Genomic DNA, 14,234 nt, shown 5'->3' with positions numbered 1-14,234 from the left:
ATTCTCAGATCCCAATTCTGGACCCATTGCCTTCCTCTCCAAAGTGAAGCAACTGTCCCTTGGGCCCGGAGTGAACCAGACAGACTCAGGGCTAATAAATGGTAGCTCAGGTGCTTCAGTTTTTGGAAAGGCATGGCTGGGCCAGAGGTTCTGGGGGGAGATGGGAACTGTCCTTACCTCAGCTGGTCATTCACATCCTGGAAGGGTTGACGGGCAAAGATCACTGCTGGGCTGGAGTTGACTGGAAGAGCCAAGCGGTTGTGGAGGTACATGTCATCCAACCAGTATTCAGAAACCTGAGGGGGAGACATACACAAATACCATGTATGGTCAGGGAAGGAAGGGATGAAGGAGGGCTAAAGGAAGGAGGCTCTCACTGGTGTCCTGTGCTACTAATAATTAATAATAATAATAATAACAATGTTATTTGTTAAGCACTTACTATGTAAAAAAGCACTGTTCTAAGCGCTGGGGTAGATACAAGCTAGTCAGGTTGGACACAGTCCCAGTTCCACATGGGGTTCACAGTCTCAATCCCCATTTTCAGAGGCATAGAGAAATGAAGTGACATGCCCAGGGTCACACACCAGACAAGTGGCAGGGCTGGGATTAGAATTCAGGTCCTTCTGACTCTCAGACCCATGCTCTATCCACTAGGGCATGCTGCTTGGCATGCTGCTTCCCATGCTGCATCATCAATCAGGGTATTGGTAGAGTCACTACTAGATAATAATAATAATAATGGTATTTGTTAAGCACTTACTCTGTGCAAAGCACTGTTCTAAAGGCTGGGGAGGTTACAAGGTGATAAGGTTGTCCCACGGGGGGCTCACACTTTTAGTCCCCATTTTACAGATGGTAACTGAGGCCCAGAGAAGTGAAGTGCCCAGAGTCACACAGCTGACAATTGGCAGAGCTGGGATTTGAACCCATGACCTTTGACTCCAAAGCCCGGGCTCTTTCCACTGGACCACGCTGCTTCTCCAAGGATGCAGGGAGGATTGCTCCAAGCTCTAGGGAGTGGGCAATAGAGGTGAAAGACATCATCCCTGCCCTTGAGGATTAAAGCAAGCAGCAAAGGCAATGCCCCTGTGCCAACCTAGCACAGCACAGCCAAGAGCAGTGGTACATGAGGTGTATGGTTGGGGCCACGGGGGCTTGGACCCAGGCAGAAACCATGGTAGGTGAAAACAGCAGCACTTCTAGGGATTCAGCAGTGACAAGGACACCTCCCTCTGAGGGCCAGATGAATTGGAATGGTGGATGGACAGAATCCAGCCCATCCAATCCAAGAGGTTTTCATTACATGTTTTATTTCTGTCTGCAGAAAAGATCAAAGGTGGCACGGATCCAGGGAGTGTCTCTTGGGATGGGCAGTTAGAAAACCAATCCCAACAAGGGAAGAGTCAGTTACAAAAAACCCAGTGGTCCTTAACGTCTTTAATCGGAAAGAGAAGAATGACAAAAGTGACTAATGAAACGGATGGAAGACAGGTCCTGGGAGGAGAGGGCCGAAAGAACTGGGGTTCTTCAGGTGAAGATGATAAGTCTGACCTGTTCTTCTCTGAGCTCACAGAAAAGCAGCTTACACCAAAGCAAATGAGATGTTGATTGGCACCAGGAGATAAAGCTGTGAGATGGACCGACCCCCAAGGGAGATATGTCATTATGGTATTGACACCTGTCTACCCGTTTTGTTTTGTTGTCTGTCTCCCCCGTCTAGACTGTGAGCCTGTTTGATAGGGACCATCTCTATATGTTGTCGATTTGTACTTCCCTAGTGCTTAGTACAGTGCTCTGCACACAATAAGTGCTCAATGAATACGATTGAATAAATGAATGAATATGGAATCTCCATCCCTCAAGATCTTTCAGGAAAGGCCAGACAGCTGATTCCCCTGCTTACAGGCTGGAGGACCAGACCTGATGATTGCAGAGGCCCATTCCAGCCCCAAGATTCTAAGACTTGCTGATCCCATGACAGGGCAGCTCTGACTTTGATGAATAGAGTAAGGCAGGGTTTGGGGAGAACCAAATTCTATAAGCTTGGAAGCAGCTCACAGTCACCCTGAATGGCTGACAATTTGCGCCTCTCAGTCCATGATCACAAAGCAATCCCCACATCCATTCCTACCTCCCCGCCCCTCCAGCTGCCCTTCTCTCAACCCAAGGTCTCACCTTGGTGAAATGGCTTTCTCAAGGTTAAGCTGTCGGCTGGGGCAGTGGGATTGCAGCCTTGGAGAGCTCGTCTTCTTAGAGCCCTCTCATCTGCCAGCTTGTGGCAAGAGTCTGCCCTAACTTCCTGCTGGTCGGGGCCAGGGGCAACAGGAGAAAGTACAGGCCTGTCACACTAGCTCTTTCTGGACTCAATCAATCAATCAATCAATCAATCAAAGTGGCCTAGTGAATAAAACAAGGGCCTGGGAGACAGAGGACCTGGGTTCTAATCCCAACTCCACCAAGTGCCTGCTGTGTGACCTTGGGCAAGACAATTTCTCGCCCCACCTTCAAAGTCTTATTTAAGGTACATCTCTTCCAAGAGGCCTAACACTGTTTAAACCCTCAATTCCTCTTCTCCATCTGCATCACCCTCGTACTTGGATTTGCTTCCTTTTTTCAACCCTTCCTCAACCCCACTTCACTTATGTGCATATCCCTAATTCATTTATTTATATTAATGTCTGTCTCCCCTTCTAGAATGTAAACTTGTTGTAGGCAGGGAACATATCTACCAACTCTGTTATAGGGTACTCTCCCAAGCACTTAATACAGTGCTCTGCACACAATAAACGTTCAATAAATATGACTGATTGATTGACTTAATAATAATAATAATGGCATTTATTAAACACTTACTATGTGCAAAACACTGTTCTAAGCACTGGGGAGGTTACAAGGTGATCATGTTGCCCCACGGGGGGGCTCACAGTCTTAATCCCCATTTTACAGATGAGGCAACTGAGGCCCAGAAAAGTGAAGTGACTTGCCCAAAGTCACACAGCTGACAATTGGCGGAGGCAGGATTTGAACCCGTGACCTCTGACTCCAAAGCCAGTGCTCTTTCCACAGAGCCACACTGCTTCTCCTGCACTTCTGCAAAATGACAATTCAATATCTGTTCTCCTTCCTACTTAGACTGTGGGATATTCCATGTGGGACAGGGATTGTGTCTGGCCTGATTAATTTGTATCTACCTCAGCGCTTAGAACAGTGCTTGACACATAGTAATAGCCTAATAAATACCTCAAAAGAAAGGTATTTATTGAGCACTTGCTGCATGCAGGGCACAGAACAAAGCACTTCAAAGAGTACAATATAACAGAATTGGTAAACATGTTCCCTTGTACACAAGGTCTAGAGGAGACTTAGTAGGGGACAAGCCCTTGAAAGCAGGAAACTTACTTGATAGCAGGGTGGAAGGCAGTGCCTGCTGCCTGCTCTGAAATGTTTCAGGTTGGAGATAGAGTTCTTGGGAAAATCCAATGGCTGTGCAGACTCCAAGAGAACATCTTTGGATGGTAAGTTCATTCATTCTTTCATTCAATTGTATTTTATTGAACACTTCCTGTGTGCAGAGCACTGTATGAAGCACTTTATATACTAAGCATGTAATATACTAAGTTCATTGTGGTCAGGAAACATCTATCATCTCTGTTGTATTGTACTCTCCCAATTACTTAGTATAGTGCTCTGCCCAGAATAAGTGCGCTATTAATACCATTAATTGGTTTCACCTGTCCCTGAGGTTTTCTTGAAATTTTAATCTGACTCATGGTCTCTCCCTGATCCCAGAGAATGAAGATTCATTCATTCAATTGTATTTACTGAGCACTTACTGTGTGCAAAGCACTGTACTAAGCACTTGGAAGAGTACAATATAACAACAAACAGAGATATTCCCTGCCCACAATGAACTTGTAGTCTAGAGGAGAATTTGGTTACGTCAAGATTATGTCTTGAAGAAGTCTTTCCTTTCATTTCCAAATGTCAGCCTGATGTAGAACTTACAGTCTAGAGGATAAATTAGGTTATATCAAGGTTATGTCCTGAAGGAGTCCGGTTCCAGAAGTAAATGTCTTTCCTTTCATTTCCAAATACCACCCTGATCTCCCTCTGCTTGACCCCCTCCCCACCCCACAGCACTTGTGTATATATGCACATATGTATTATTCTATTTATTTTATTAATGATGTGTATATATCTATAATTCTATATATTTATTTTGATGCTATTGATGCCTGTCTACTTGTTTTGTTTTGTTATCTGTATCTCCCCTTCTAGACTGTGAGCCCATTGTAGGGTAGGGATTGTCTCTATTTGTTGCCAAATTGTACTTTCCAAGCGCATAGTATAGTGCTCTGCACACAGTAAGTGCTCAATAAATACTATTGAATGACAGAATGAATGTAAACTGAGGCCCCACGGAAGAGTTGTTCCCCTGAAACTTCTAAGCCTTTCCCTGCTGGACCTTCCCACATTGCTGTTTATGTGGTGGTGACTCTTCCTCCTCGTGTTCCTCTGGGGCTCTGGGCTTTTCCCACAGGGAGATCTTTGGTGAATGGAATCTCCAGACAAGACCATTGAAGACTAAGGGGTTATGAGGAACCTGGGTCCTTGCTGAAGTTTAGGAATCATCCAACCCTAAAATGACCAAAATAATCTCCAGAAATCCCTTGAAAGAGGGCTTGAACACCAGGAAGTGTCCCCTGTGTTCCGAAACTCTTGGGGAACAGGAAATACATAGATATATTCGAGGAACACCCTAAAACTTCTCTTGGGCTCCTGGCCTCTTCTGTTAGCACCCCCAAAAGGCTAGGGCATTATTTGGGGTGCTAACAACCACCCTCCTTCTAGAGGGCTACTGCTGGTAACTTGGAAAATACTTTTCACTACCTTCTTCCCCTCTATTCTCAAAATAACACTTCTCTCCTGCCAACCTGGGAGCCAGACCTCAAGCTCAACCTGTCCAAAATTGCCTTCGTTCAAATCGAGCCAGAAATCTGAGTCGGTTGTGGTGTATGAACTAGTCAGGAGAGTGAGGGTGAATCAGCCTGGCCTGAGTTCTACTCCCAGCTCTGCCACTTGTCTGCTTTGTGACTTTGATCAAATCACGTAACTTCTCTGTGGCAGTTACCTCACCTATGAAATGGGAATTCCAACCTTTTCTCCCTCCTACTTCAACTGTGAGTCCCACGTGGGACCTGATTATCTTGTATCTACCCAAGTACTTAGTACAGTGCTTGGCACATAGTAAGAACTTAACAAATACTTCAATTGTTATTATTATTACTATTTCAGGTTCACAGGCTCTGCTACTTAAGAGCAGCATGGCCTAGTGATAATAACAAGAGGACTGAATGCAGTGTGGGCTCCAACTGAGAGGAAACCCAGGTGGGCTCTGAGGTCAGAGAAGGGGAATCTAGAAGGCTCTTCCAAAGAGGGTCCATAGGATTCCCTGCTGCTAGAGACCCCAGCTCTGCAGTGCCTCCCACCCCCGAGTCACAGGGCTCAGGTTATTGTAGAGGGAAAGCATTCGTGGCTGGGAGTCATGACATCTGGGTTGCTATGGCTCACTGAGGAACTTGGGTAAGACACTTAACTCTCTCTGACTCCATTTCATCCCTGCAAGCTGGGAACATGGTGCTCTACAAACTGTAAGCTTGTTGTGCGCATGGAATGTGTCTGTTTATTGTTGTACTCTCCCTAGCACTTAGTACAGTGCTCTGAACACAGTAAGTGCTCAATAAATATGACTGACTGACTGACTGACTGAATCCCTCTAGCCTTGTGAGGGTGGGACATGGCAGAGGGATCTGGGAAGAGAGCTCTTTGGGAAGAGCCACGTGGTGGTGTAGAACGAGGTTCAGGTTGTGAAGTGGAGTCCACCACGCTGAGGTGCCCCTCGCCCACCTCCTCTCTCAAGCCTGGAATGTCCTCCCCCTTCATATTTGACAGATCAACACTCTCCCCACCTCCAAAGCCTTATTAAAATCACAAAGTATTATTAAAATGAGAAGCAGTGTGGCCTAATGGATAGAGCACAAGTCTGGGAGTCAGAAGGATCTAGGTTTTAATTCCAGCTCTGCCATGTGTCAGCTGTGCAACCTTGGGCAAGTCACTTAGCTTCTCTGTGCTTCAGTTCCCTCATCTGTGAAAAGGGAGTTAATACTGTGAGCTCCATGTGGGACAAGGACTGTGTCCAACCTGATTAGCTTGTAATAATAATAATAATAATGGCATTTATTAAACGCTTACTATGTGAAAAGCACTGCTCTAAGCGCTGGGGGGGATACAAGGTGATCAGCTTGTCCCATGTTGGGCTCACAGTCTTCATCCCCATTTTACAGATGAGGGAACTGAGGCCCAGAGAAGTGAAGTGACTTGCCCAAAGTCACACAGCTGACAATTGGTGGAGCCGGGATTTGAACCCATGATCTCTGACTCTAAAGCCTGAGTCACGCTGCTTCTTGTATCTATCCCAGCACTTGGTACAGTGGCTAGCACATAGTAAGTACTTAACAAATACTACAAAAAAAATCTCCCCCAAGAGACCTTCCCTGACTAAGCCCTCATTTCCCCTACCACCTCTCCTTTCTGTGTCACCTTTGTGCTAGGATCTATACCTTTATCCATCCCACTCTCAGCCCCACAGCACTTATATGCATATCTGTAATTTATTTTATTGTCCGTCTCCTCCTCTAGACTGTAAATTCTTTTTGGGCAGGGAACAAGTCTACCAGTTCTGTAGTATTGTACTTTCCCAAGCACTTAGTACAGTGCTCTGCGCACAATAAGCATTCAATAAATACTACTGAATGATTGATTGGACTTGGCTTTCCTGGTCAGACCTGACCCCAGCAGCGATCCAGGGGAAACTGAGTCCTGGGTTGAGCAGCCTTGTACTGCTGCCCTTGGGGAAATGCAAAATAGTAATAATAATAATAATTGTGGTTTTGATGCAGCACTTACTATGTACCAAACACTGTATTAAGTGCTAGGGCAGATACAAGACAAAAAGGTCTCACAGTCTAAGTAGGAGGAAGAACAGATATTGGATCCCCATTATGCAGATGAGGGAACTGAAGCTCAGAGAAGTGAAAGGACTTGCCCAAGGTCACACAGCAGACTACTATCAGAGCTGGGATTAGAAACCAGGTCTTCTGACTCCTAGGCTCGTGCTCTTTCTGCTAGTTGGGCGAGAAGCACGAAGAGACCCGATGGCAGAGGTGAGCAGGCAAGCCCTGGGAAGGAGGATCAGTTAAGAGGAACTTGGTTCCTCCTGGGACCTCCTGTCTCTTACCCAGTTTGCCATCTTCTCTCTTCGGTCCAAGAGTTTCTGCTGCAGGGACTCCCCCAGGCCTCCAGGAGCCCCAAACCTCTCCACAATGGCCTTGCTCTTCCGGAACTGCTCCTCCGTCACCAGGTGTCTCATACAGCGGAGATACGTGGCCAAGGTCTTCTGCAGGGGCGGCACTGGGAGCTTGGGGAGGACCTGGTGTGGCGGCCGGGAGAGAAACACAGGCAGTCAGTGGCCACTGACTCCATCCTTACAGAGGTAGGATGCCACATCATTTCTCCAGTTTGGGTGAGGCTTCTGGAAACTACAGTCCACACCTGGCCTCCCTCCTTGGCTGCCACTCTGCTTCCTTTGCATATTTCTCTTCTGGGATGTTTCTTCCTCTGAGGTAGGAAGGTCAGTTACCCATTGATACCTTTCCTGAGAAATCCCTCAAGGGGCTGATAATTCTGCTGGCAGAAATATTCAACCACTTTTCCGAGGAAAAGTACTACCTTCCACCCCAACCCAGAGTCTTTTTTCCTTCATTCAAATTGAACCAAAAATCTGAGTCACTTGTGGTGTATGAACTAGTCAGGAGGGTGAGGGGGAAGCAGTGTGGCCTAATGGAAAGGGCACAGGCCTGGTTTCTGATCCTGGCTCTGCTACTTGTCTACTTTGTGACTTTGGCCAAGTCGCATCACTTCTCTGTGGCCATTTCCACATCTACAAATGGGAATTTGAACCTCTTCTCCCTCCTACTTTGACTATGCATTCCATTTGGGATCTAATTATCTTGTATCCACTCCAGTGCTTAGTATAGTGCTTGTCATGCAGTAAGCACTTAACAAATACCCTTATTATTATTATTTTTCTGTCAGGTTCACAGACTCAGCTACTTAAAATCAGCTTGGCCTTGTGGATAGAGTACAGGCCTTGGAGTCAGGAGGACCAGGGTTCTAATCTTGGCTCCGCCACTTGCCTGCTATGTGACCTGGAGCAAGTCACCTAACTTCTCTATGCCTCAGTTACCTCATCTGTAAAATGGGGATGAAGACTGTGAGCCCCATTTGGGACATGGACAGTGTCCACTCTGATTAGCTTAAATCTACCCCAGTGCTAAATACAGCACCTGGCACATAGTAAGTACTTAAACAAATACCATAATAAAAGAGTGACCCACCCATATCCTCTGCCCTCGGATGGACAGTAGCACAGAAGACCATCTATTGCTCTTTTTGCACTGTAATTTCTCTCCTCTTTCCCATCCAGCCTCCAGTTCCCTGCCAGAGGCAGAGCAGCCCACTGCTACAGTCATGAGTGGCTCTGATTGGCCGGGGAGTTGGGACATGGCTGGCAAAGCACCTAGCTCGAGAGTAAGCCTTCCCCCCATTCTTTTCTCCCTCCCTTTCCCATCCTGGGGCAGGCAAGCTTGGGTGGGAAGGATAATAATAATAAAAATAATAATAATAACGATATTTGTTAAGTGCTTACTATGTGCAAAGCACTGTTCTAAGCGCTGGGGAGGACACAAGGTGATCAGGTTGTCCCACGGGGGGCTCACAGTCTTAATCCCCATTTTACAGATAAGGGAACTGAGCACAGAGAAGTTAAGTGACTTGCCCAAAGTCACACAGCTGACAAGCTGTGGAGCTGGGATTTGAACCCATGACCTCTGACTCCCAAGCCCATGCTCTTTCCACTGAGCCATGCTGCTTCTCCTCAATTAGCAACACTTTTGGAGGTCTGGCTGCCACCCCCATCTCTGTAGATCTGCCGCATGAAGACTCAGCAGCCAGGACTCTATCCGGGCCAACTAGTTGTCTCTGCAATATGGGTGGTTCTCAGGGCTGTGAAAGCACCCCAGGCCCTGAGCTAATGAGTGGTACAGAAGACACCCTGAAAAATTCAAGCAGGACGCACTAACCCAACCTGCCCATCTTGCACTGGGTGGCTGGACTTCACCGCTCCAAACCTGCCGAGGGAATCCAGGTTAATCATTTTTTAGATTTTTTCCGAAGGACAGGGACCCTGCCTAATTCTCAGCAGTGTACCAGTGCAGTGCTTGGTGTTTGATCAATACTATTACTACTACTACTAATACTTGGGAGAGCACAGTGAAATTGGTAGAGGATTTAGTCCAAGCCCCCCTGTTTGGAAAGAGGGAAACTGCAGGCCAAGCAGAAGCTATAGACCTCTAGCCCTCTCTCTGACCATGATCCCTGAAGACGGATGCTGTTTGGACGTTCCCCCGTTTCAGTGCCTGGACACTGGAATCAGGCAGCATCCTCAGGGCTTGGAAACAACCTCTCCTCTGTCTAAGACCCAAGGCTGAGAATGATGGTGTTGACCTGCCACTCTGCCAGAGCCCGGGAAATAGAAACTGCATGGCCTAGTGGATAGAGCATGGGCATGGGAGACAGAAGGACCTGGGTTCTAATCCTGACTCTGTCATCTGTCTGCTGTGTGACCTTGGGCAAGTCACTTCCCTTCTATGGATCTCAGTGACCTCATCTGTAAAATGGGGTTTAAGATTGTGAGCCCCATGTGGGACAGGGACTGTGTCCAACCTGATTAACTTGTACCTACTGCAGCACTTAGAACAGTGCTTGGCACATGGTAAATACTTAGCAAATACCATCAATATTATTATTATTATTATTGTTCTGGATTGTCAGGGGAGAAGATTCACTCTGCGGGCAGCACCGACACTCTAGCCTCACAGTTCTGGCTCTTGCTCACCCCCCTCTGCCCTCTGCATAGTGGGCAAAGTGGGAGGGGACAGTAGTGGAGCTGGTCAATGGAATGACAAAGCCCGGGAAATCAAGCAACTATAATCAAAATCATCCAGAAAACCCGAATTGGCTCACTTACTAAAGTTCCTTCAAAAACTCAAGAAAGGGAAAGTAGGGCTTTGTGTTGTGACCTCTGGGGGTTTGACACAACTAGCTCCTGGAACATCTGATTTCAGCTTCTGGCATCTCCAAGGAAGGACTTCAATGGTTTGGATTTAGGTGATTTGTCATCGAGGGGGAAACGGTGAGCAAGGGGCTGTGTTGGGGAGGCCAATCAATTGATCAATCAGTGGCATCTATACTCACTCCCTTGGTGAACTCATTCGCTCCCACAGCTTCAATTATCACCTCTACACTGATGACACCCAAATCTACAGCTCCACCCCTGTTCTCTCTACCTCCTTCCAGGCTCATATCTCCTCCTGCCTTCAGGACATCTCCATCTGGATGTCTGTCCACCATCTAAAACTCAACATGTCCAAGACTGAGCTCCTTATCTTCCCTCCCAAACCCTGTCCTCTCCCTGACTTTTCCATCACAGTGGACGGCACTACCATCTTTCCCATCTCACAAGCCCGCAACCTTGGTGTCATCCTCGTCTCTGCTCTCTCACTCACCCCACACATCCAATCCATCATCAAAACTTGCCAGTCTCACCTTCACAACATCACCAAGATCCGCCCTTTCCTCTCCATCCAAACTGCTACCTTGCTGGTTCAATCTCTCATCCTATCATGACGGGATTACTGCATCAGCCTCCTTTCTCATCTCCCATCCTCCTGTCTCTCCTCACTTCAGTCTATACTTCGTCCTGCTGCCCAGACTGTCATTGTACAGAAACACTCTGGGCATGACAGTCCCCTCCTCAAAAATCTCCAGTGGTTGCCTATCAACCTTCGAATCAAGCAAAAACTCCTCACTCTCGGCTTCAAGGCTCTCCATCACCTCGCCCCCTCCTACCTCACCTCCCTTCTCTCCTTCTACAGCCCAGCCCGCACACTCCGCTCCTTTGCCGCTAACCTCCTCACTGGGCTTCGTTCTCACCTGTCCTGCCGTCTACCCCTGGCCCACGTCCTGCCTCTGGCCTGGAATACCCTCCCTCCACACATCTGCCAAACTAGCTCTCTTCCTCCCTTCAAAGCCCTTCTGAGTGCTCACCTCCACCAGGCCTTCCCAGACTGAGCCCCCCATTTTTTCCTCTCCTCCTCCTCCCCATCGCCCCCCCCCACCTTCCTCTGCCCTACCCCCTTCCCCTCCCCACAGCACTTGTATATATTTGTACATATTTATTACTCTATTTTATTTGTACATATTTAATTCTCTATTCTATTAATGATGTGTATATAGCTATAATTCTCTTTATTCTGATGGTATTGACACCTGTCTACTTGTTTTGTTTTGTTGTCTGTCTCCCCCTTCTAGACTGTGAGCCCGTTGTTGAGTAGGGACCGTCTCTATATGTTGCCCATTTGTACTTCCCAAGTGCTTAGTACAATGCTCTGCACACAGTAAGTGCTCAATAAATACGATTGAATGAATGAATTTATTGAGCACTTACTTTGTGCAGTACCAGGCTGGCTTCCCTTTCCTTCTCTATTTCTACAGGGGACTTTAACAGCAACTACCCTCCACTGACTTTCACAGATTGGGAGCCCCCTAAGGAACAGGGACCATATCTAAGTCCCTCCTGCATATTCTCTCCCATTGCTTAATACAGTGCTTTGCACACAGTAAACGCTTTATAAATTCTATTGCTATTTTTCCTGAACTGTATCCAGAGGCCCAGTGAAAGGAAAGCTTTTTCAATTCAGTATGGAGTTTAAGGAACACACACATATGTGTGCATCAATCAATCAATCAGTGGTATTTATTGACTGCTTACTATTTGCAGAGCACTGTGCTAAGTGCTTGGGAGAGTACAGAATTAGCAGATATGTTCCCTGCCCTTAAGCGGCATACAGTGTAGAGGGGGAGACAGATATTAATATGAATAAAAAAGTAATTTATAATATGTAATTTAAAGATATGTGCACAAGTGCTGTGGGGTTGAGGTGTGCGTATATGTGTAGAAAAAGGAAGAAAGTCAGTTGCAAAGTGGTGGAATTCTGACTTAATCACAAATGATGGCATGGCCGCAGGCAAGGGTTAGAAAAACAGAATGGCTTGAAGCTGGATTTAGGCATGATCTCTGTGGATGAGGAGTCAGGATTTCCAGTTTGTTTCACACAGTAAGCTCGCTTTATCCATTAAGTCAGCTAACCTTTGTGCCTCCACTCAGTTAGTCCCCGTTTGAAATGAGGCTGAGTCCCTCGGTATACCCCAGGGGCAGCCGGCTGACCAGAAAGTGCTCTGAAGATGACCAGTGTTGTGTTCTTTCAAAATAATAGCTTTTACTCTGCTGGGGAAATTCGACTCTCCCTCAACCCTGAGAGACAGAGCTCAGTAAAGCCAACTCTGCTGCCTTACAGACTGTAAGCTCATCGTGAGCAGGGAACAGGTCTACCAGCTCTGTTGTGTTGTACTCTCCCAAGAGCCTAGTCAGTGCTCTGCACATAGGAAGTGCTCAGTAAATATCGTTGATGGATTATAAAGAAGCAGAAGCAGTGTGGCTCAGTGGAAAGAGCACTGGCTTTGGAGTCAGAAGTCATGGGTTCAAATCCTGCCTCCGCCAGCTGTCAGCTGTGTGACTTTAGGCAGGTCACTTAACTTCTCTGTGCCTCAGTTCCCTCATCTGTAAAATGGGGATTAAAACTGTGAGCCCCCGTGGGACAACCTGATCACCTTGTAACCTCCCCAGTGTTTAGAACAGTGCTTTGCACATAGTAAGCACTTAACAAATACCATTATTATTGTTATCATTATTATAAACGTACTTCATTTCTCAACAAAGCACTGAGTTGAGTGTGCGGTTTAAGAGCGAGATTTTTCCATGCATCTGGAAGTCCTTCCTTTGAACTGGATGGACTTACCCTGCTTCCCGAGCTGGACAATCAGCTCATTGGATTTGAGTTCCCAATATCCACTTGGATTCCTGCACTCCAGAGATAGAAATCTGTCTCATTGCACACCACTCGGTGAAGGATAGATGATCACCTGCTTGGGCGTTAGCCTCGCTTGTCTAATCATGCTGCTTCAACTCAGCAGCTGACTGGTCGGGGGAGAGGGTTTCTGGAAACTTGAAGGGACCTGGGTACTGCCAGTTGGGGAGTGGGTCGGGGCAGTGGGAAAGCCTACTGGCTGCTGCCTATTCTGCCTCGTGGCATCCCACGCAGAAGCCTGCACCAATCTGCAGCTGTCACAAAGCAGACCCGGCAGAGGGCAAACTCAAAGGAGTTGGAAACCAGAGGGGGGTGGGATGGGGTCACAAAGAAGTGGATGACCGTGGGTTGATCTTTGGAGATAAGGTCTCCTCCTACCTTTTCAAAGAGTGGGGTCTGCAGTGGGGGCCAGAGGGGGTCAGAAAGACATCCATTTGCAGGCAAGGGGTTTGGGGAAAGGATGCCAGTGGTTCATTGTGCAAGGAGCCTTGGAGAGGGGAAGGAGGGACCCAAGAAGGTGAGAAACGGGAGCCCTGTGACCTCTAACCATACTCTAATGCCCACTGTGAGCAATTCAAGTATTTGGAGTGAATTCTGGCTACTGAGGGACTCTCACCACGGATGAGTTTCAGGACACAAGTACTCACAGCTTCTTCCTCGTGGGCAGCGGCGGCAGGTTTCTCCATTTTCTCCTGGGTGGTTTTCTTCAGCACAGGCATTCTATAAGAGAAACTGGTACCTCTCCTGCCCGGGGTCGAGCCCCAAAGGGACACAACCCCAAGCCAGAGGCCCAGTCCTGGCAAACAAAGCAAAGCAAACGCTCTCTGGGGTGACCACCATATACTCCGATCCGCTCTCATCTAGCCAGAAGCCACAGGTCAGTTCTGAATAACCATCCTGTCTCACTCATGGCATTGCCAGGAATGAGATTTCCCTAAATTCCTTCCTGGAAACACTTGATGTCCAGAATGGCCACGTGACCCGACTCAGGGGTGGAAGCGTAGGCTGGGCTGCCTCAGCCTCCACCTAAGTTACACTTGTCTTTGGGGTCCCAACAAGAAAGTTCCTCCAAGCCCCCCACCCTGGCCTTGGCCTCCTAGTCCTGAACTTCCTCTAAGCAAGGCT

General features: G+C 47.4%; 1 protein-coding gene across 1 annotated transcript in view; it reads right to left on the bottom strand.

The window, feature by feature from the left end:
* Positions 1-13,828, bottom strand: part of CHAT (choline O-acetyltransferase) — a 54,278-nt gene extending 40,450 nt beyond the window's left edge. Inside the window, exons 1-3 of the mRNA XM_038744151.1 lie at positions 13,757-13,828; positions 7,301-7,492; positions 178-296 (exon numbers count right to left, since the gene is read on the bottom strand). Of these exons, the coding sequence (XP_038600079.1) occupies positions 178-296; positions 7,301-7,492; positions 13,757-13,828 (383 nt within the window). The remainder of the gene's footprint in view (positions 1-177; positions 297-7,300; positions 7,493-13,756) is intronic.
* Between the last annotated feature and the right edge of the window lie 406 nt (positions 13,829-14,234).

Source organism: Tachyglossus aculeatus, chromosome 3 (genome assembly GCF_015852505.1).
Source record: "Tachyglossus aculeatus isolate mTacAcu1 chromosome 3, mTacAcu1.pri, whole genome shotgun sequence".
Lineage (NCBI taxonomy): Eukaryota > Metazoa > Chordata > Mammalia > Monotremata > Tachyglossidae > Tachyglossus > Tachyglossus aculeatus.
This window is presented reverse-complemented; position numbering and strand designations above follow the sequence as displayed.